Consider the following 24,860-nt stretch of genomic DNA (forward strand, 5'->3'; position numbering starts at 1 on the left):
GTGCGTGTGCGTGTGTGTGTGTGCGTGTGCGTGTGTGTGTATGTGTGCGTGTGCATGCACGTGCGTGCAGGATCGAGCAGGCAGTGATGAAGTCCCAGGCTGTAGGGAGCGTGGAGCTGCCCTGTGCTCTCAGCTCTGTGGTGGAGATGAAAGAGGATTTCGCAGGCTACGATGTCGTTTTGCCTGTAAGACACACGCACGCACACACACACACACACACACGCACGCACGCACACGCACGCACACACACACACACACGAGCAGGAATTTAAATAAATGATTGATGTGGGTAAGTAGGCTTATTGTTAGTGAGCTTTTTCTCCTGCTCCAACATGCAAATAAAACCACATGTTCTCACATAGAGTTGCAAAACCGAGCATTCATCAAAGTGATTCATTCTTAAACATAAACAACAAAAAAACACACAAAATGAACGGTTTGTTAAAACTCACCATTTCTTTCCAATGGAGTTCAGTGAATACAGGATATCCACAAGGCGAGCTGTTTACTCTCTTTCTCTAACGTAACTAACGTTAACTAATAAGATCCAGACCTCCGATGACTAAAATCATTCATCCAGTCAAAAGATAGAGTTAAAAATGACCAATATGTAAAAACTGACAGTGATGTGACTTGAAAAAGTAAGAAAATAGTGTAGAATTGACCGGAGATCCAAGTAACAGCTGGCGCTCTGTGATGATGACATCATCAACAAAAAGTGAGTTGCTCTCAAACGCTCCGTGTTATTATGGATATAATATAATAAGATTATGGATTTTGAGCACTTTTGAAAACATTTGGTATAATGTAAGTGCATAACTAAAGAATATATATAACATAGGTCTACTCGTTTTTAGATGCTATAATAATATAATGATCATGCTAAAGGTTACATATTGCATCTTTAAACAAGCATTATTTCAGTAATGATTGTATAGTTGGGACAGGAGTCTGATTTAAAGGGTTCGGGTGCAAATAGATCTCAAACTAAATACCAATGTTCACTCATCGCTCCACGTTGACTGCTTAATAGAGTTAATAGAGCAGCGCAGGGACCATTTATCTTTGTAGGCTTAACCAGAAATCACCGCCATGTTGGACCATCAGGGGAAAAGGCTATGGGCTTTTAGAATGGGGATTTATGACTTTTGAAATCTTTTTCTGAAAATCGCGTAAAAAAAAAAACGCATTTACATTTCAAAAGTCATAAAAGTGGCGCACGTTTTGGAAGATGATCCTGCTGAACACAAATGACCACTCCCATAAACTTTTGATTAACCACAGACCTACAGCATTTCATGCATGGAACTGAATTCCCCATTGTAAAAAGCCCATAGCCTTTCCCCCTGAGGAGGAATAGTTTAAAAGCCCAAGCGATGGGTCTTGAATGGTGTGTTTACGCACGTAGGAAGGTCATAGATTTGAAGCATACAAAGTCAGAGCAGGTTGTTGTCTCTTCTCCTCTAGACTGGGCGTTATTCCTTCTTTGTTTTAATCAGGGCTTTACTTTATATACAGTGAGCAATGAGCACTCTAGTCATTTGCATGTAAGTCTAGGCTAGTGGTGATTTAGATGATAAAATAGGTGTTACGTTCGCCACACGAGACTGAATGAGAGCAGCACTTTACTGGCAAATACGAGAGGGAGGGTGGAGGTTGACAGGTTGTTTCCTGCCGCTGAAAATGTTGCCACCTTTGTAAATAAGCCAGACATAAATATCACTCTGCTAGCATCATATGTACTGATTACAAGTGTGTAGAGAAGCTTGAAACAGCATCGCTCTCTATTGCACACCACACCCTCACACAGGACGTGACACTTTCAACACATCTGTGTCTCTTCGTTGGGGACATTCAACCCTGCGTTGCTTGTCAACACAGCATAATGTGTCCTGCTCTGACAAAATCAGTCACACTGAAACACATTTTGAGTTTTATACTCTGTTGGAAAGAGGAGAATGTACTGTAAGCGTTCTGGTGATATTAAAATGATCTTTGTCCTCCAAAGATTGAGTGAGATACACCCCTTTATGTCTTTATGACTGTTTCCAAACTATGTTTTTGAGAAAAATGGTTAATGGTAAATGGCCTGCATTTATATAGCACTTTTATCCAAAGTGCTTTACAGTCAGTAGGTACATTCACCCATTCACACACCGATGGCGGCAGGCTACCACGCAGGGTGCTGGCACACCAACGGGAGCAATTTGGGGTTCAGTGTCTTTCCCAAGGACACTTCGACATGCAGACTGGAGGAGCCGGGATTCGAACCACCGACCTCTTTTATCCAAAGCGAGGATTGTTATCATCATCATGTTGTCTCATGAATCGAAAAGGCCAAACTGCAACAAAAGTGTTTTATGTAGGAACCGTTGTATAAACGCAGCTTAAACTTACATTTCGAGTTGACTGACTTGAAAGTGAATGGATTTCCTTCTTTAGCCTATCCTTCCATTGCCTCTCTGCTTCTGTCCATATTTGAATCTCTTGCCTGTGTGTCTATGTTGTGTTGTGTTGTGTGTTGTGTTGTGTGTTGTGTGTTGTGTTGTGCAGGCCTCTCCAGACTCCACCCCCTCGGTGTACCTGCCCCCCGCTCTGGGCCTGGCTGTTGGGAAGCCTGCCAAAGTGGTGTGCACTTTCTTCAAAAACACCTCCCTGTTCCAGGTGAGACTCCTCCCTGTTCCAGGTGAGACTCCTCCCTGTTCCAGTTGAGACTCGAGCCCAAAAGTCACAAAGACGTACATGGAGTGTCATTTTGTTCCGGAGTTTATATGGATTTTTCTAAATGTCTATGGAGAAAATGAATGGGAAACTCACTTCCGGGGCAAAATATGTCACGTGACTGTTCAGCTCTATACATTTGAGATAAATATACTAAATAAATATCCCAACAAATCTATAATTCCTTATAGGAATAGACTATTATAACCTAGTGATAGGCTACTAGCCTACAGACGAGGAAAAAAAAGACAAAAATACCACGATATTTTCACTTAAGTGCTGTCTGGGCACTATAGGAATATTATAGGAGTATAGATTTGTCGTTACGGCCGTCACAGAAATAGGGAAAATGTCTTGATATGAAATAACAAAAAGCATCAAAAGCTTAAATAAATATCAAAAAGCAAGGCGATCCATGACTGTGACAGGAAGTGGCTTATTTGCGGGCCTCCCTAGCAGGGCCATTGCGGGCTCTGTGTGTAAAAAGGGTGTCTGTTTACCCTCAGTCAACACAGGCTGTCTGGAGGAGACGAGTCAATATGAACTCAGGCACAGTCACACAATCCTGATCCAAGCTTAGACTTTCAATCGATGCTCCGTCTCTCCTTCCAAGAATACTACAATCCTTAAAATAGCTTTTGTTCCTGTATGGAATGTGAAGAAGCCAACTGTACGCCAGAGATACTTAGAAGTCATTTTGTGCAAGTCTCAAGTCTCTTAAGGATGAACGTTCTATCATCTCCTGGATGCCATCCGGTCTGCTTAGAACACTGCGTAGCTAAAACTGTTGAAATCAAAGCACGTACTGTATTATCCTCACTCCTTATCTATTAGCATACGTTATCAGCATTGGTTAGTTGAAATTCTCATTAGCAGACGTTTCCTTAATGTTAATGGACCAAAAAATAATAGATTCTCCCAAATCTCGAGTCTAACAGGTGATGTACACCAGGGGCCAGTTGCACCAACTGGTCTTACACTGGTCTTAAGCTAAGTTGGTCGTAACTTTACGACCTAACAGCTCTGCCGGTTGCACCAAGACGGCTTAAGCCGTCTTTTCACTACGACCAGGCGTAACTCTTACGCCTGGTCAGGAGGAGGCGTAGAGCCTGCCTGTAACAGAGATCTCTGTGTCTTATCAGCGGAGACCTTTTTGAGTCCTTACCGTCATCGTCATCGTCACCGTCACCGTCGTAACACAGCCATCGAAGCATGATGTTAGATTATAACGAACTAGTTGTGTGGCTTAGCCTTCCCAAATGTTGCCGTTAATTTTTTAGAATTTAATACATAGAATTGGGAACGTTACATTAAATTTCATTCAGACTGTCTGTCTGGCTTTTTCCCCTGGAGCGAGGGAGGGTGGGAGGAGGGAGGGTGTAGTGATGCACATACAGTAGTGGCTGATAGAGCGTAGTGGCACAGTGACGCTCCAAGCAGGTCGCGAGGCACATTTTTGCAACATCATCCAATCAGGGTCCATTCCCTGGCAATTCACATTCGCATTGCTACGACCGGCGTAGTTAAGACCAGACATAAGCCGTGTTGGTGCAACAGGCATAAATCCACTCTAAAGACTGGTCTTAACTAAGACCGACGTAGGAGTTACGACCAGGCGTAGTTAAGACCACTTGGTGCAACCGGCCCCAGATGTGTTGCGTCTACGCTAAAACTGCCGGATCGACTCTCGCCCATGTTAATTGATGTGATACATGCGGTACGGAAAAATTACGCACCTGTTCTATTTTTGTCGGATCCCGCATGCGTCTGACAGATTACATGAGTGTGGGTCTGTTCTCAGCCGTACCACATCTGTTCCAGAGCTGGTGGACATTAAGCCTTAAGTCAAGTCTCACGTCTTTTGAGGAAGTCACTGTGGGTGCGACTTAAGTGCGACTCGAGTCCAAGTCCCCCATCTCTGATGTTTGCTATGGAGGACAGGTGAAGATGATGTCTAATATCGTGTGTGTGTGTGTGTGTGTGTGTGTGTGTGTGTGTGTGTGTTACTGTGTATCTGTCCCAGGAGAGTCGTGGAGACTTCAGGATTGTGGACAATGTGGTGGGAATCACCGTGGAGAACAAGACCATCACTGATCTGTCTGAACCAATCAGGATAGGCTTCCATCATGACGCCATACCTGTGAGTTTGTGTGTGTTCGCATCCTGTTATGTCTCTATGCTTTATGTCGTCACTATCTGTGTTGTCTATATCTCTGTTATGTCTCTATGCTTTATGTCTTCACTATCTGTGTTGTCTATATCTCTGTTATGTCTCTATGCTTTATGTCGTCACTATCTGTGTTGTCTATATCTCTGTTATGTCTCTATGCTTTATGTCATCACTATCTGTGTTGTCTATATCTCTGTTATGTCTCTATGCTTTATGTCGTCACTATCTGTGTTGTCTATATCTCTGTTATGTCTCTATGCTTTATGTCGTCACTATCTGTGTTGTCTATATCTCTGTTATGTCTCTATGCTTTATGTCGTCACTATCTGTGTTGTCTATATCTCTGTTATGTCTCTATGCTTTATGTCGTCACTATCTGTGTTGTCTATATCTCTGTTATGTCTCTATGCTTTATGTCGTCACTATCTGTGTTGTCTATATCTCTGTTATGTCTCTATGCTTTATGTTGTCACTATCTGTGTTGTCTATATCTCTGTCTCTGTTTGACCTCCATGTCGTCTAAACTATGCACAAGTCACTAAGCTCTTAGCCTGTAGTACTTATTTTCAGACACTGTTTTGCCAATTACTAGTTACTATTATTTACTAGTTGCTATACTAGTTATCATTTAAAGTGATGTTGAACTCTGACAGTATCTTAAAATGCAAAGTCAGTGATTCTGTAATGTGTTGCTCTGGTAGAGACTGGAGGATCTGTAATGTGTTGCTCTGGTAGAGACTGGAGGATTCACTGCTGTTGTCTGGAGGAACAGACTGAAATCACACGTCTAGCACATATTCACATACAGGGATGAGGGAAAAAAGCAGATTCAGACAATATACAGTAGATATGTATGTATTTATAAAACGGCTCTCTCAAATCAAGCAATCTGATTGGTTCACAGCCATTGTATAAATCCAATAACCGAGTCCAATAACCCATGGCCATGGGTTATTGGACTCGGTTATTGGTTGCCATGGCAACTCTCTTACTAAAAGCCTTTGGTTTAAAAAAAAACAAATGGCGGAGACAGCTGTCAGATCCTTGTGAATCGATCTTCGCTTATAACTTTACTAATACTTCGCAGAAAATGATGTTTTGTACAAGAATAGACGCGGGCTAATGTCTTAACCCCTCTCTCGCGCGCCCTCACTCTTAACCCCGCATTTCTAAATAAGACGTAACGTTACTTGGTGTCGGCATACGGCTCTGGTGTCGGGCTTTGCAAAACGCTCTCAGCTTCTCAGCAAGCGCCAGGATTGGCCAATGTCGACTTCAGTCTCCAGAACGATCCAATCAAATCACCCGCACGTCTATCTTCTTGCTAGAGGTCCCGCCTTACAGTAGTGTTTCAACTGACTCTATCAGAATACAATGCCAGTCGGACTTATAGTATTATTATTATTATATTATTATACTTGGAAACCGTTTTATAAAAGCAATATAGCACTCGAGCTGCGTGGTGTTGTGGAATATATCCCGCTGATAAGCTGTTATCCCATGTGTTGTGGATATATTCTCCACAACACACTTGCTCTCGTGCTATATTGCTTAAATATACTCCTCAAAAAAGTTCTGAAACGTTTTTTTTGTTTTTTTTTACCTTTATTTATACAGGGAAAGGCCCTTGAGAGCGAACTCTCAAAGACCGCACGTTAATGCGGTCGATTCTTTCTCCCCTTTAATAATACCAATTGGTATTGTATTTTATGTCGTTGGAAAGCCCGATTAGTCACCTTTACAACGAGGTACAACTTGTAAGGATCGTGCATTCGTGGAATGAGCAACACAGCTAAACGTGTGGGTAGCGCCCCACAAAAATGTGCCGAAATCCCCTGCAATATTCTTCTGTTGGTATTCACTCTTGTTTTGAGTTGTTGGTGGTAAACCAAGATAGATTTATCCCACGGGAGACAAATAAGGTGACCCTTAAACTCTATAACTAGTCTAAATTACTGTTAAACAGATAAAAGAGTCGCTTTTTTCTTATTATCAATTTTAGATTTAGAATGTAAATTATCCATTAAATATAATTTTAATGTAATGTTATTTCACATACGGTAACATCAACATTTATTTTTGGCCCATGGCCCTCCATCCAGATAAATTTTCTGCCCTTCATAGGAAATGATTTGGTCCTTTCCACACTGAGAGGAATACAAATCAAAAATTGTGTATGGAAATTGTCAAATTTAAGCATATTGAATATCAGCACAATAATGGCTGCGTTTCCCAAAAGCTTCTTAGCGCTAAGAAGCTTCTTTGACCCTTCTTAAGGCTCCCGTAAGAAGCCAACGCGTTTCCCGATTGTTTCTTAGCCCAAAATGATCTTTCGTTAAGAAGGTTTTATAAGAAGGGTCTGGGGCATTCTTAAAAAGGAGATAATAATATAGTGTCCACTGTTGTGTTTTTCCCTTTTTCCTTTCTTGCATGCACCCTTTGGTGGGGAACATTTGAAAATCTCTCCTCTATGTAATATGGTTACTTGTGTTTAAAATATTCCTCTAATCAGAATGGATTCCTTTTATAATAAGAATATTGTGGATTTATATAGCACCTTTCACAGAACCCATCTTAACACTTTGAGTGCCACGGCCCTTGGGCAAAAGGTGCTGTACTGTGCCACATAGGCCGCAATGCATTTTAAAACAGTCATATAATTTCTTTAATAATTACTATGTAAACACTGAACACGCACAAATAACGATGAGACTCTCTTCTATCACCTGCAAAAAAAAGTTTATTGATCCCATTTTCCGTTCTTTAGTTATGAGCCGGAGAAGATAGCTTGATTTGACCAAAAACAGCCACTTTTTTTCTATAACCTGAGATATTCAGCCTTTTGTGAAAGGAAGCATTTCAAGCACATCATTGACTCATTGCTAATATTTTCTGATGTAATGACACCTCAAAAATAATTTCCTTCAATAAAAGAGTGAAAACAAAGGAATTTTGTTTGGCCAAATACTATTTTTTAGCTGCAACCAGCAGCGCTGGCCCCTGCGTGCGCTGCTGGTTGCAGCTTCTTGCTGTTCTTGATTTACTGCTGGTGGGCATCAGATATTCTAGCTTGCGTTTCCTAATCCTGTCCTGCTGTCTGGGTGTTGTATGCTGCTCTGCGTGCCCCCCCCCCTTCCCCCCCCCACCCCCTCAACTGCACACTCCTCCTTCTGGGAGTGTCTCTGGGGCTTTCTGCTGCCTGCGTTTGCTCTGCACTGACAAGTCCGCTACATCCAGCTTTTTTACAACCGCGTGTATTTGTCACCAGCTCCCATGCTTCCAGTTGAGAATAATAATAACTCCACGGCTGATCATGCGAATGGGCTGTGCAGCGGACACGGAGGTGCTCAATTGTGACAGCAGATTGGCTGCTGCAGGGGCACAGCTAACGTTATGCTTCAATGAAGCAGCTGCATACGGACGGATGCGATGCGATTTCCTTTTCCCCAACGACTTCTTCTGTGTGTTTTACTCCACTTTCTCTCATCTGGAGTGCGCTGTCGCCACCTAAGGGTTCTGTAAAATAGGTTAGACACATTCAATAGCTCTCATATTGTAAGAGGCGATGTAAGAAGCATAGATCGACACCCCCCCGTCAAAAAAACAATTTCGAGTTATTGACGCCATTTGGCGTCGCTGGCAGCCTACGGTAAATTTCTAATGACGCCATATGGCGTCGCTGGCACTCAATGTGTTAAGAGCCTTCTTTAGCGTTTGGGAAACACTTCTTTGGAGCCTTCTTAACTCCTTAAAGCGGGACTTACCCCCCCAGATTTCCTGCAAAACGGCTCTCCACTCGATCCGAAAACCCCGCAGGCAAGATGGCCGCCCACACTCCCCTCCTTACCTGGCAGAATTCCTCCCCATAAACTAACATATATTGGCCAATAAGTATGTAACATACAAAATAAAACAACCCGTAATATCTTAATTTTATGTAGAATGCAGAGGACATGTAACTGTTTAGTTAAACTTGCATTCCAGGAATATCGTGCTCTAAAGATGACGATAGTGGCTCGAGACTGTTTCGTCCTGAAACCCACACGCCTTGCGGTGCTGGTTTTAGCGTAACCTATGTGGGATTCGAGGCGTAACCTATGTGGGTTTTAGCGTAACCTATGTGGGATTTGAGGCGTAACCAATGTGGGGTTTGGCGTAACCTATGTGGGATTCGAAATAACGCATCCGAGATATAAAACGTTATGAATATAGCCACGTTATAAACAACAAACTAACGCTGGTGATCCGCATGGAAACAGTGTTACTCGAAATGGTTAAAAGTTCTATCAATTTGGTCATTTAGTGGCGTTTTACTGCCATGTAACATAACTAACTAGTGGCTAACATTAGCCACAGTGGGCATTACCCATGGATGCATTGCTCGCGCCGCGTGAACTACAGTAATAATCAATGGGGGAAAAAAACAATTTCCCACATGAGTGGGGCGCGTGCTAAACCCACCGTGACGTCAGGATGTACCAAATATCCCATTCATTTGAGGGCACACAAAAAAGCAGTGTTCAACCCATAGAGGGAACTTATGCTGCTGAAAATGATACAAATGGTAGAATGGCAACAGTTTGCTCTCAAATGTGGAAATTTTGACCAGAATTCTTCACACACCACCCCCAAAGTCATATATATTGGTTAAAAGCTGAAAAAAAGTGTTTTGGGGGTAAGTTACATTTTAAGAAGCTTCTTAACTCCTTAAGAAGCTTCTTATTTGGGAAACGCAGCCAATAGCTGTATTGCTATCTGCCTTCAAAAACCCATATCCGTGGAGGCATAATTGTTAAGAGTCATCCAAAACCCCCAGATCATGAGCACCTCAGAATGGAGTGTGAAGCTCTGTGGTGGGACTGTGGCCTGTATCTGATGTGGAAGTGACCTATTTTATGTTGCTAGCGTGCGTCTGCTGTCTGTGCTTAGCTCATCTGCTTAGCTCATCTCAGTCATTTGGGTACATTGTGGTGACTGACAGATGCAGTGGTGGAAAAAAGTATTTTTCCATTCAATTCCATTCAAAACACATCTCAAGTAAAAGTATTTCATAATCATATATAGCAGTGGATCAACTGGTCTAGCCTCACGACCCAAATTTCTCCTTAGTCATTAAGTGACGACCCATTTTTTTAAGCCATGTATGCTTTTTAAACAAGTTTAACTGGTGACGCTCATCAATTTTCAAGAATTTAAATTGAACTCTATGAAATATCAAATAAAAAGACAGGCTTATCTTGAATGACAGAGTATATAATGCTTATATAAGTTAAACTGGTGATGCTCCTTACTGAATGGTCTAGGTAGGTCTCTAGTTTCTTGAGGTGAGAGGTCAAGGGACCCCTTTGAAAGTTGCCATGTCAGCTTTTCCCTCGCCGAAACAACTAGATTTGTAGCGTTCTTTAGCGCCCTTCCCCGACAAAGTATCATGACATGGTTGGTACCAATGGATGCCTTAGATCTTCTAGTTTCATATGCTACCAGTATCTTCACTCTGGCTTTAAAAGTGAGCGGAGCAGAGTCAATGCTGGCGTCCTCAAGCAGTAGAAGAAAAATGTCCCACCAGTTGAGAACCACTGATACAGTATATAGTGTGTACTAAGTATCCAAAGCAGCATACATCTACATGTTCAATACGGTGTCCTCAAATGTCAGTGTTATTAAGGGATCCATCAATTAATGAAACTGTATTTGAATAAATGTAATTCATTTAATTAACTTAGATATGTGGATTAACTCATTGAGTGCCAGCCACTTTTGGAGAACGGACGCTCCCAGTGCCAGAGTTTCAGAGCGTTTTCAGTGATTTCTCGAGGCCCACAGAATATTGTGTGATATTACTATGTAAACACCGAACACGCCCAAAGAACGATGAGACTCTCTTCTATAAAAAAAGTTTATTGATATCATTTTCCGTTCTTTAGTTATGAGCCGGAGAAGATAGGTTGATTTCACCAAAAAGAGGCGTTTCAAATTAGAAGCTGAGATAATTAGCCTTTTGTGAAATGAAGCATTTCAAGCACATGACTGACTCTGAAGCTAATATTTTCTGATGTAGTGACACCCCAAAAATAATTTCCTTCAATAAAACAGTGAAAACAAAGGAATTTTGTTTGGCAAAATAATATTTTTTAGCTGCAACCAGCAGCGCTGGCCCCTGCGTGCGCTGCTGGTTGCAGCTTCTTGCTGGTCTTGATTTACTGCTGGTGGGCATCAGATATTTTAGCTTGTGTTTGCCAATCCTGTCCTGCTGTCTGGGTCTGTCTGGGTCGGTGTTGTATGCTGCCCTGCGTGCCCCACCCCGCTCAACTGCAAACCCCACCTCCGTGGGTGTGTCTCTGGTGGCTCTGGTGGCTCTCTGCTGCCTTTGCTCTGCACTGAAAAGTGCGCTACATCCAGCTTTTTTACAGCGTTCCGCGTGTATTTCTCACCGGCTCCCATCGCTTCCAGTTGAGAATAATAACAACTCCACAACTAATCATGTGGATGGGGCTATCGCAGCGGACACGGAGGGGCTCAATTGTGGCAGCAGATTGGCTGCTGCAGGCACAGCTAACGTTATGCTTCATGCATATCGATGCATACCGATGCGATTTCCGTTTCCCCATGACTTCTTCTCTGTTTTTTCCTCGACTTTCTCTAATCTGGAGAGCACTGTCGCCACCTAATGGGTCCCTAAAATAGCTTTTACACATTCAACATCCACCATACTTTCACAGGAGATGGATCAGGCTTTAATCCACGTCCCACCGTCAAAAAACGCAATTGACGACAATCGTCGTCATTGCCACTCTACGTTAGTATTTGAATTGACGACGATTGTCGTCATTGGCACTCAATGAGTTAAGTTAAAAAAATAATGTGTGCACCAGTTATTGCCTACTGTGGTTGCTGGAGTTAGAAATATATCCACCCTATGAACTTATCCCTTTCTGCATGCAAAATATTTTTCTTCCTTGTAAGCAGTAACTAAAATGAAAGTATTTAAGCTACTGTAGCAACCACAACCCTCAAGGTTTCTTTGGACGTGTGTACGTGTCAGTAAGCAGCTCATAGTGTCTCATGTCAGGCTAATGTCTGCGTCAAGCTTTGTGTCTCGTCGTCACCGGGAAAACACAGAAACCACTTGAAGGTTCCTCTTCTTCTTACCTCACATCTATACACACTACATACTGTATGTACACACACACAGACACACGCACCCACACACACACACACGCAGACACACATGCCCACACACAGACAGACAGACAGACAGACAGACACACAGACAGACAGACAGACAGACAGACAGACAGACAGACACACACACACACACACACACACACACACACACACACACACACACACACACACACACACACACACACACACACACACACACACACACACACACACACACACACACGGTGTAAGTTAAGTGTGTGGCTTAATGTCTCACTCTCCTCTTTTCAGAAAACCCATTCCAGGAAGTGTGTTTCCTGGGACACCAGGAAAGGTAACCCTGTAAAACATATTCAGCATATATTAACATATTCTTTAGAAAAATAGAAGTTCTTATGAAGATGATAACTTAAGGCATAGCGCTGTGTGTTTTCCTCATACTTTATATCCAAACCTGGTATTTGTCTGTGCAGATCCATCGAAGGTGACCTGGCTGGACACGGGATGTTCTACCAAAGAGAAAGGAGCAGAAGAGACAGAGTGCCATTGCAACCATCTGACTTACTTCACTATACTGGTGGTGAGACATGCAGCCTATATTATGCTCTGTGGAATTTGGACAAGTTAAAGAATTACGGTAGATGGAAAACAATAGAGAGAAGGTGATATAGGAGAACTCAATATTTAGATTCACATTAAGGACACGCAAATGAAAGTTGATAATTTTGCTACAAAATGCTACACACGCACGCACGCACGCACACACACACACACAGGCACACACACACACACACACACACACACACACACACACACACACACACACACACACACACACACACACACACACACACACACACACACACACACACACACACACGCGCACACACACCACACCACACCACACACCAAGGTCTCACTCTGCTCGTTGTTGTGTCTCATGCATTGACATATCTCATGACAGGGACTGGAGCCTCGACCAGTGCGCCACCTGCTGGCCTTAACCGCCATCACCTCTCTAGGCTGCCTCATCTCGGCGATCAGCTGCATCGCCCTCATCATCTGCCTCTGCAGGAAGAAGAGGTAGAAATCTGTTTTGTTTGATCATTATTTTATCATCAAAAGCACATCTCTACAACCATAACCATTATTCAATTAAGTGACAGTTTGGATATCTTGTTAAGTAAAAGAAAACACTCACAGCCTCTGGTTTCTGGCTTCAACATGACCTAATATCCTTATCTTACTACTATAATTACAGTACAGGAAGCCGGGGAAAAAGGTAGGGCTGTCCCAGAGTCTATAGACTCTGGGTTCCCAGATTGAGCATAACTACACCTGAACCAATAACTCAAACAGGTGGCTTAATTTTAAATGTCAGACGGATTAAAATTGATAGAATTGAGAGTAACATGACTCTGACCATCTGACTCCATCCCATGTCACTTGTTTGACTCTGAGGAAGAAGTGTCAGTGTGTCTGTTTGCACCACAATAAATAGCTGAAATTGGCTGTGTGCTCCAGAAGTCACCCTTCAACTCTGATCATTAGTTATGAATATTATGAAGATCAGTTACAGATGGATAAAATGGATAGATTGGCTGTGAGGATGATATGAACATGAAGCGCAGTGGCTGTGTTTACAAGAGGCAGGGACCATTATGCACAGGTGACAGGTATGTTACACTCATTTTAAACATCTTTTCAGTAGGGGTGGGAATCACCAGATGCCCACGATACGATACTAAAACGATACTTGAGTCACGATATGATAGTATTGCGATATGCTGGTATTGCGATATATTGAATATTGCGATATTTCGATATATTGTCACTCCTAACTCCTTTTCCTACCTTTTCCTTGACCTCACCGGAAGTTAAAACATGCAGTGTTTTTTTGTTTTGTTTAGTTTTTGCCCCACACGTAGGCTATACATTATTAAGCTTCTCTGGACTCAATACGCCACTGCAGGCGCGGACTGCACCATCGGGCGCTTCGGGCAGATGCCCGGTGGCCTGGCATGGCATGGCATTTTTTTATATCGATACTTGGCGTCCAAATATCGATACAATATCATCAGGCAAAATATTGCGATACTATGGTGTATCGATTTTTTTCCCCACCCCTACTTTTCAGCAGCTAATATTGACATTAAGCTGTCCCTGTCCCCATCCCCTGTCCTAACCGGCTCTAATCTAGTCTTAGCGTGAGCAATATAACAATCAAAAAATCTACTCTAGCTAATCTACAGCCTAACCGAAACTATTCTAACCTACCGGCATCCCTCAGCCATTGAAGGAGACCCTCGGACCCCCCAGCCCGGACCCCACTCCCACACCCACAAAGATATGAGGTGGAGCAAAATCACTGTCACCTTTCAATCTTGAGTCTAGGTAAATGATCTCCATGTGTCTCCGTGTCTTCCAGGCAACCTAAGGAGAAGTCTACACCCATCCACCTGGGCTTAGCCAGTTCCCTGCTCCTCCTCAACCTGCTCTTCTTCTCCACGGGCACTGTGGCCAACGTGTGGGGGGAGGGCCTGTGCGTGTGGGTGGGGCTGGGCCTGCACTACTCGCTGCTCAGCTCCTTCACCTGGATGGGCATGGAGGTCTTCCACACCTTCTGGCTGGTCTACATCGTTTTCAGCCCCTCCCCGAAGCCCTACGTCTGGCTCCTGATTGGTTTCGGTGAGTGTTTTGTTGAGTAATTTCCTGCCGTTAAGTCTTGACATGAACATGAAAATATCTCATGATTTGAATATGTATAACTTTCAAACATGAAAAAATATATACGAACTTTAAAACCCCTCGTTAGGTCTCCCAGTGGTTCCTGTTACCGTCCTGGCAGCGGTAGGCAACATTTACGGTGTGAGGGAGGTGGTGCCAAGTGATGACATCAACAACCCTTACCTGATGTAAGTAGGTTTTCCATGACATCAACAACCCTTACCTGATGTAAGTAGGTTTTCCATGACATCAACAACCCTTACCTGATGTAAGTAGGTTTTCCATGACATCAACAACCCTTACCTGATGTAAGTAGGTTTTCCATGACATCAACAACCCTTACCTGATGTAAGTAGGTTTTCCATGACATCAACAACCCTTACCTGATGTAAGTAGGTTTTCCATGACATCAACAACCCTTACCTGAGCCCTGTACTACGAAACTAGTTTAACAGATCCGCGATAAGTCCCTTTGATCTGGTTTGACTGAACAGGATCAAAGCTATCTAGTTAACTGATACTACGACGCTGGTTTTTTACTAGGTAAGTGGACCTGGGATCTGCCTGTGCACGCGCACGTTTTTCGCTCGTGCACAGGCGCGCGTCCACGCGAAAGAGGTGCGCTAGCCAATCACATTATGAACAGCTGAGTTGATCCACGCCCACACCCATTTCCACACCCATTTCCTCATTCAGCGCAGCCACAGTGTGATCAGAGATTTTTGCGGATATTTAATGTATCCGCGATTTAATGTCAGAATGAAAATCCGCGTTGGATAGTCTGCTGAAGGGCTGTCTAAAGCAGCAGCTTGTATTCACATCAGTCATTTGATTTACTTTGATCAGCGATTTCTGTCTGATACAGCTGCATTGATACAGGCAGCAGCAACAAAAAGTGTAATCTCAGTCTATACATTTCCACAATCTGTAAGCCTATTTAGACCATAGATTTAGAAACGCATGCTGAATGAATAATGATCTCTATCACTCATGTGTGTGGTTGCACTGATCGAATAATTCATATATAAAATAGCCTAGTATAAAGCCTAATAGCCTACTATAAAAGAGAAAACTGCTGAACTGAATTGAGACGATGCGGGCATAGTTATCATTGATAAAAACTAGCCTATTTTTGCTCATATATTGGCATACAGCCTACAGGACACAGTTCCAGCTGAAAGATGCAAGAATAGCCTGCATATTTAGCATTGGGGCTATCCCATATTTAAACTAATATCTATATTATATGTATAGGCTTTTCTGGCATGTAGGAGAATATCACCCTCACTCCATTTGAGGGTCCGTTCATGATATGCGCCGCGGTGATTAATAGTGATCATATTTCTACACGCATCGTTGAGCTGTTAAGACATAAAGTGGTAAGTAGGCTTAATTTAATTATGTAGCCTACAGAGCCACAAATGTTTTTCTTGTTATATTCTCAGTTGACTGCAATCTATTTTTCATATGGCGATCTTATATGAACGGTGAGTGACTCCAGAGAGCCGATTATATGGGTCTGTCATGGATTTTGATCTTATCCTCTGAAGCTAACCTGGTCGCGACCAGGTTAGCTTTGCAGCATCAGTTGCCATGGTGATTGAAAGTTAACTTGCTTTGTAGTACGGCTAAACCAGGTTTAAACTCAAACTTACTCGGATAAGTCATTAAACTAGCTTCGTAGTACAGGCCTCTGATGTAAGTAGGTTTTCCATGACATCAACAACCCTTACCTGATGTAAGTAGGTTTTCCATGACATCAACAACCCTTACCTGATGTAAGTAGGTTTTCCATGACATCAACAACCCTTAACTGATGTAAGTAGGTTTTCCATGACATCAACAACCCTTACCTGATGTAAGTAGGTTTTCCATGACATCAACAACCCTTACCTGATGTAAGTAGGTTTTCCATGACATCAACAACCCTTACCTGATGTAAGTAGGTTTTCCATGACATCAACAACCCTTACCTGATGTAAGTAGGTTTTCCATGACATCAACAACCCTTACCTGATGTAAGTAGGTTTTCCATGACATCAACAACCCTTACCTGATGTAAGTAGGTTTTCCATGACATTAACAACCCTTACCTGATGTAAGTAGGTTTTCCATGGACAGTAGACTGAATCATCGTGACGTCACGCTGACACCAACCGTCAGTTGCGGAGAATTGCAGAGATATCGGCAAACTTGTTGTTTTATTTCTGTTGTCATTTTCAGCTGTAACTGTACCGTAGTTAAACACGGTGGTCCTGTTAGGTTTTGTAGAGATGGTATGATGTGTGGACCCATGTGCAGACAAAGGGAGACGCAGCACGCAGTAGGCTAAACTGGAAACGAGGCTGGAGATACTGGGATTAACAGAGAGCAACAATATACTATACCACGGTAGGCAGGGAGGGTAGACAATAGACAATGATCCGACAAGGACAACACACAGACTGAGACAATATATAGACAGCTAACTAATGAAACATGAGGGACAGCTGGGGAAGGCAGGAACACAGAGGGCAAAACGGGAGAACTGATTGGTGGGGAGAACTCAGGTAATGGGGCAGACTAACGAGACACATAGGCAACAGGTGGGAGGAATTAAGGCAGACTAACAAGGGAACATGAACAGGTGGGGAGAAGACATGCAGAGACTACACAAGGAATAAACAAAACACAACTAATTTCTGTACAGTAAATAACTGAATGCCCACTGAGTTTAGCTCCTCAGGAAATATCACACATAACATAGCAGATAAACATAACAACTAATTTCTGTACAGTATATTACTGAATGTCCACTGAGTTTAGCTCCTCAGGAAATATCACACATATATCAAAGCAGAGCAGGCCACACTTTGGCCTGGGCGTGACAGGTCCGACCCTATCTGACGTTTCTGTTGTGCTTGTTTGATGTACCGTGTGTTAGTGTCTTTGATCAACCAGATCTATCCAACTGCAACATCTCACCATCTCATTTTCTTTATTCTGTGGTCCAAGAGGTATATCCAAGAGGTCTCCACACTAACGTTAGTGAAAGTGTTGATATTAATGAGCTATGAAAGCATCAAACATGCATTTTAGACTGAACCACTTCCTCTTTATCTCAGTTGTTCCTTGCCCACGTTTGCTCTGCACCATTCAGTTGTATGTATAGTAACACAGGTGTTTCTACCTGGGTGATATTGTATGTATAGTAACACAGGTGTTTCTACCTGGGTGATATTGTATGTATAGTAACACAGGTGTTTCTACCTGGGTGATATTGTATGTATAGTAACACAGGTGTTTCTACCTGGGTGATATTGTATGTATAGTAACACAGGTGTTTCTACCTGGGTGATATTGTATGTATAGTAACACAGGTGTTTTCTACCTGGGTGATATTGTATGTATAGTAACACAGGTGTTTTCTACCTGGGTGATATTGTATGTATAGTAACACAGGTGTTTCTACCTGGGTGATATTGTATGTATAGTAACACAGGTGTTTCTACCTGGGTGATATTGTATGTATAGTAACACAGGTGTTTTCTACCTGGGTGATATTGTATGTATAGTAACACAGGTGTTTTCTACCTGGGTGATATTGTATGTATAGTAACACAGGTGTTTTCTACCTTGGTGATATTGTAAACAAAACCAATGATAATTCTTTGATCAAGTCTTTTCAGATTTTTCTCTCATTTTCTCCGCAATTGTACTTTGCCAATTCCCCCTGCTGTCCTGGCCGTTGCTCCCCCCCCCCTCCCCCCCCCCCCAGTTTCCCTCCACCATGATCGACCAGAGGAGGCACTAGTGCAGCGACCAGGACACATGAGACTGTTAATCTGGCTCCCCACCCGCAGTCACGGCCAATTGTGCCTGTATGGATGCAAGTCGGAGGAAACACAAGGGTTCGAACCTGCGACCCTCGTGTTAGTAGGCACGGAATCTACCCGGACGCCCATATTGTAAACTAACATTGTTATTCGGTCTTATAAATAAGACAGCGTTCTATCTGCATCACACTACATGTACAATAATATGATCATGTGTACAACTTTGGCAGAACAACAACTAACATCAGTGAACCTGTGTGTCTCCAGGTGCTGGATGAAAGACAGCCCCCAGGCCTGGCTGGCTCACTACTGCACCACCATCCCCCTGGTGGCCGTCCTGGTGTCTGCGGGCCTGGTGATGCTATTCCTGGTGCGCAGGCAGATCATGAGGCGGGAGGAGTGGAGGCGGGACTGCGTGTCGTTCTTCAGCATCTGGGGCCTCAGCTGCCTGTTCGGGACCACCTGGGGCCTGGCCTTCCTGGACTTCGGCCCGATCTCCGACTTTGTCCTCTTCCTCTCCTGCATCCTCAACTCTTTCCAAGGTGTGCACTCACATTCCATCCCTGTAACTAAACACAGTTGAGAACTAGGGATGCAATAGATATAGAGCCAAAGTGGAACATCACTTCCTGCTTCAGCACTGTACCAGAGATTTACATCCGCCATTTATTTTCCCATCGACATTTCGTAAAATGCTTATAAAAAGACAGGCAGACAGACAGATATGGAGCCTGAGTTTGAGCGTCTGACTCTAGCCGGCTGACCGTGTTTACAATTTAAAAACTGCGACAGTTCACACGACTTTAACACAACATGCATATTATACATCAAACTCTTGAGCTAATTTTGCTCTCACTCAAAATGTCAAAATATAAGCGATGTGATGTATACTTTTTGAGATATTAACGTTTGTTTGGCACAACTCATACTAGTTAACTGCTACTAGTTAAATGCGGTTACGCATTTGTGGGTGGCAGTGACGTGACGTCACGCTGATTCATCCTATATTCCTACTGTACATTCTGAGTCAGGTGGTAACCGTTTGCATGACCCTACATTCAACTGACAATTTATTAGAAGGATAAACCCCTTGAGATTAACCATCTCCTTTTCAAGGGGTACTTAAATTCAGTTTTGCAAGAATTGCGGACATTATGGTCTAAGCTGAACTTATGTACATGTATGTATTAACTAAGCTGAACTTATGTACATGTAATGTATGTATTAACGGGAGGAACAACCAAGAGTGCTTTGGTTCAGACTTTTTTGATGACTTAATGTTACCCCATTTTTTTTTTTACCAAAGAGCACCTTCTCACAGTCTGACCTCACCTGCATGGAACACTGCTGCCCTCCTTTCATTCTATTTAGATTTTCCTTTTAAAAGGTCTTGGCTGATGCAGACTGTTGCACAGTTGATTTCACTACTGTTGACAAATGACGTAACGCAGTCTAATGTAATGTAAGTTAATGTAACGCAACGCAACGTAATGTAATGTAATGTAATGTAATGTAATGTAATTTACTGGTCTGTCCCCCAGGCTTTCTGCTGATGCTGCGTTTCTACATGCTGGGCTGGATGCGTCGGCAGGCCGGTGCCTCCTCTCTGAGAACCAGCAGCACCGGATCCACCAGACAACACATGCTGCAGACCCACGAGGAGAAGACCTAGAAATAGTGGTTGCGGTAATGCTAAACGCTGGAAAAGTCTATTTTACAGCCAGGTTGACAACATATCTGACCCGTTTTCATTGTATTTGTCCCCACAACAATTATCTCTCGAATATATAATGCAACGCCATCTTGTTGCATTTTCACCATACAAGACAGACCGGCAGGAAAAGAAACCTTTCAAACAAAAGTTTTCTTCTTCTTCTTCTTTTAGTTATGGTCTGAATGAAATGTTCTGTGCTCTCTCCTGATTCTAAATATAGCTGTGCTCTCTCCTGATTCTAAATATAGCTGTGCTCTCTCCTGATTCTAAATATAGCTGTGCTCTCTCCTGATTCTAAATATAGCTGTGCTCTCTCCTGATTCTAAATATAGCTGAATCACTTGGTTTGACCAAGTAAAACTCTTTTAATAATAAGGATTTTTATTTATACGTCTATGGGAAAATTAATGAGGAACGTTGCCCCCTTGGTTTATAAAGCCTCACAGACCGGCCGACTGGTAAACAGGAGCGCCGTGTGTGTGCAGTTTATTGACTCACTGCACAGGATTTCTGTATATTAAAGTTCAGTTTCCAAACAGTTACCTCTCACTGCCCATAGGAGGCGCCAACATGACACGTTTGTTATAGGGGTGCTAGTCCAGGAGACACTGTTGTAGGTCAGGAGCTCAAGCTGAAGTTGAATGGTTGACTGCAGCTAGGTTTTCTGCACCTTTCTCATCTCTCTATAGTCTAACTGGCCAAATCTTTCTTTCATGAATACCTGAAAAAGACTGAATGAAGGTGAAGCTAGCGTCCATCAGTCAGCCCATGAGTTGAAAGATTGGGGATTTCTCTGCATACCAGAACTGGATCAGAAATGATTTGCAAATCATTCTTACTGTTTATTGTGCTGGTACTCGCATACATAGCAGCGTATCTGCGGGGTCTTGAGGAGTATTAAAAATTGCTAAATCAATTTATGCAAAATCAAGGCCCTTAAAAAGTATTAAAAATGTATTACATTTTTGTAGCTGATTGTGTTAAATGGGCATACAGTATATCCTCTCATAACGATCGCAGATCCCTGACTTGAATCAAAATCCTACCGTGGCAGACTTTGTGATATCCGCAAATATCGTATCGTTGTCCAAATAATCTATATAATATTGTATTGTGATGAAACTTATGATTTACACCCCTATCGCTGATGTGATGGTCTTAAAAAAAGCTCTTAAAATGTATTGATTTTAACTTCAGGATTCAGAATCAGAATAACTTTATTGATCCCCGGGGGGAAATTAGGTCACGCTACAGTTGCTCACACTCAGATAGGGAAGAATATAAACATAGAGACATTGTAGGAAACATAGAATAGACCAAAAACACACAACAATAAAATAATAGAATAGAAGTTAGGTAGCCTATATACATACATGAAAGTGTCACCAATGTGTGGCTCCTCCTACAATTAAATCCTTGTCAAGTACCATTGAATAGAAGTGAATGGTACATAATATTATCTTATTATCTTATCTTAATAATAATAATACTGATAATTATAATAAGAATAAGAATAATAACAATAATAATAATAATAAACAGTAACGTGCATTAGGTCCAGTCAGTAAAAGAACATTCGTAACAGTGTGGATAGTTGGTTATTGCACAAGTTGCAGTATTTAGCAGTTATTGCATTGGGTTTTATTGCACAATCAAGATATACATTAAAGTGTATATACCCTGCATAGGGAACAAACAAAGTTTAGACAATCACAGTACATTTAGTGTATTTTTGCTGTGATTGGCTAACCTGTCGCTGCCAGATGATTTGTTTTCACATAACCATCTGGGAACGAGTTGCTCGCGGGCACAAATACCTGGCAGGTGATTGGATCAAACATCTGTCTATCACCGGCACGGGCTGGCTCTCGCTGGCGTCACGCCTAAAACCCGCCCATATAGCTGCCTCAGAGGATGCTGATTGGTGCGAACCCACTGGTGGTTCAGATTCAAACCAATAGATTGGGGCGTGGCGAGGTGGATTTGTCATGTCATGTTTATCGTGATCTCATGATCTCGTGAATCCAGCTGCCTCGCGAGGTCAGTGATTGGCAGCTTACTGGTAGCATTCTTTATTTAGCTGATGCAGTAACCCATGCATCCCAACCATTGGCTATAGACCTTATTCGATTGACGTCACTCACGTACGGGCACGCCCACCGCCGCCATATTGTTGACATTCACCCATAAGCATATATTTCCTCAGTCACCATCATCTTCTGTAAACACACTTCTTCCATCAAATTACAGCCAATCTAAACAGCTAGTTGACCCATGAGCTGCTTTTCTACCAAGTTCTGTGCAAAATCTGCTAATCTGTTTATCACTTTTTGAGATATCCTGCTGACAAACAGACATGGGCAAGAATATGACCTCATTGGCAGAGATCATAATTACAGTCATCAGAATGAATTCAGGTTAAGTGCTTCCCATAGACAACCAGTGTAGAGCAATAAATATACGGTATATAAATATATATATATATAAATATATCCAAGATACAAGCCTGATTTGATATCATATTTTTAATCATAGTCAATATATCAGTGTTGTGTCAGTCATGATGTAATTTGTCCTGTTAATTTGGCTAACTAAAGCCATCTTACCACCTCTGTGGTGTGTCCCCTCCTCCTCCTCCATCCCCCCCTCCTCCCTCCTCCTCCCTCCTCCCTCCCCCCCTCCTCCCTCCTCCCTCCCCCAGAGGAGCCAGCAGACTGGGAGAAGGAGCTGCAGCAGGAGCTCCAGGAGTACGAGGTGGTGAGCGAGGCCACAGACAGAGATGAGCAGTGGGACCAAGAGATCGAGAAGAATTCTTCTGGATAAGGACAGCCCCTCACCTGAAGGTCGGCTTTCTGACACTTTTGTTTCATCCTTTAGGGAACTGTGTGTCTGTTACATTTCTTAAGCTGGAAATGAGACAGATATCGTTTTGTTGTGTTGGTATTTCTGATGATTTTCTTTTCATGTTACAACCTGTAAGCTGAAGAAGTAAGCTATGAACCAGGGAACCACTCTCTCAACAGAAGACGGCTTTAAAAGAACACTGTCAATCTATCGGCATTCAAGCTGCTGATAAAGACGATATTTTGTGCCGATGTTGCACATTTTTCATTCCCCAAAAAAATCCAAAAATCAGAAGCACTCTTGTTTCCCACCGAATGTTATATTTGGTAGGGTGGAAAAGCCTGGGAAAGAGCATTGAGGCCAAAAATGTAATTAAATGTATATTATTAATAATAACAACAACAACAACTCTACTACTACTACTACTACTACTACTACTACGGCACTCGGTAGAGCGCATCATACCTCCGCCAGCCTTTCTAAGTGTGAATCCGTTTAGAAGTTAGGCTCCTTTTTGTGATTGCCACGCCCCCTTTTGGTCAGTGAACGCAAGATGAAAACAAGAGCTTTGATACCGGAAGCGAGGCGATATTACCTTCAAAATAAAAGCGCTAATTTATTAAAACCAATAGGCTACATAATGCTGCTGGGTGTACAGACCAGTCAACTCACTATGGGTTAAAATTGGCTTTTGGAAGGCACAACATTGTATGTTTATTTACAACAGGTTTCTCTGCAAATGTTTTCTTTATTTCCTCTTTGGTACTTGGGGGATTTCGGATCACACAAAACATTGCGACAGTAGTTTTATTTAAATGTCATTATTTTGACGGTTATAATAACTGGACGTTTCTGTTTTATTCTGGCTGACTTGACGCTGCTGAACCTGTGAGCAAATCTCTTTTAGATTTAGATTTCTTGTTGATGTTGTAATGCAATTGAGTCTTCCCTGTCTTTTATTCCCGTGTGCCTTGGTATCAGAAATATAAATATAGTGTATAAAGAATAAGCAGCTAGTTGGCTGCGTCTGGGTGTGGGCTAAACACTGGAGCAGCTTGTTACTGCATAGCCTCATAGTTTTTTCAATGGCTATTATGATGTCCATCATATCAAAGATATACAAGCCTGATTTGATATCAGATTTTTAATCATAGTCAATATATCAGTGTTGTGTCAGTCATGATGTCATTTGGCATGCTAATTTGGCTAACTAAAGCCATCTTACCACCTCTGTGGTGTGTCACCACCCCCCTCCTCCCTCCTCCCTCCTCCCTCCTCCCTCCTCCCCCCTCCTCCTCCCTCCTCCTCCCTCCTCCCTCCTCCCTCCCCCAGAGGAGCCGGCAGACTGGGAGAAGGAGCTGCAGCAGGAGCTCCAGGAGTACGAGGTGGTAAGCGAGGCCACAGACAGAGACGAGCAGTGGGACCAAGAGATCGAGAAGATGCTCCAGGCTGACAGCAGCTAGGGGGCGCTGCCTCTCCTCTGCACAGTCACTGATTTGCTGCCTCCCCCCCAATGGACGACTAGCAACCCATGCTGCACAAAGGGACTAAATATGATTCCCCTCTATATGTAGTGTATATGATTACCATCTGTCGACTTGTATCCATGCTTCCATAACTCAGGGTTCCTACGCAGGTCTGGAAAGTGAATAGTTTGGGGATTTGAAAAAAAAGTCTGTGAAAAGTATGGAAAGTGTTGTAGTTC

At 42.6% G+C, this 24,860-nt stretch overlaps 1 protein-coding gene across 1 annotated transcript in view; it reads left to right on the plus strand.

Moving 5' to 3' along the window:
* Window positions 1-24,530, plus strand: part of LOC310791519 (adhesion G-protein coupled receptor G5-like) — a gene marked incomplete at its 5' end in the record, with an annotated part of 32,754 nt that extends 8,224 nt beyond the window's left edge. Inside the window, 11 exons of the mRNA XM_083653194.1 lie at window positions 71-185; window positions 2,554-2,664; window positions 4,745-4,861; window positions 12,347-12,389; window positions 12,529-12,635; window positions 13,020-13,138; window positions 14,484-14,743; window positions 14,871-14,970; window positions 18,865-19,139; window positions 20,139-20,283; window positions 24,488-24,530. Coding sequence (XP_083509320.1) covers window positions 71-185; window positions 2,554-2,664; window positions 4,745-4,861; window positions 12,347-12,389; window positions 12,529-12,635; window positions 13,020-13,138; window positions 14,484-14,743; window positions 14,871-14,970; window positions 18,865-19,139; window positions 20,139-20,269 — 1,378 coding nt within the window. The 3' untranslated portion in view covers window positions 20,270-20,283; window positions 24,488-24,530. The remainder of the gene's footprint in view (window positions 1-70; window positions 186-2,553; window positions 2,665-4,744; window positions 4,862-12,346; window positions 12,390-12,528; window positions 12,636-13,019; window positions 13,139-14,483; window positions 14,744-14,870; window positions 14,971-18,864; window positions 19,140-20,138; window positions 20,284-24,487) is intronic.
* Window positions 24,531-24,860: the final 330 nt, after the last annotated feature.

Source organism: Poromitra crassiceps (genome assembly GCF_964638095.1).
Source record: "Poromitra crassiceps genome assembly, chromosome: 16".
In the NCBI taxonomy this organism is placed as follows: Eukaryota; Metazoa; Chordata; class Actinopteri; order Beryciformes; family Melamphaidae; genus Poromitra; species Poromitra crassiceps.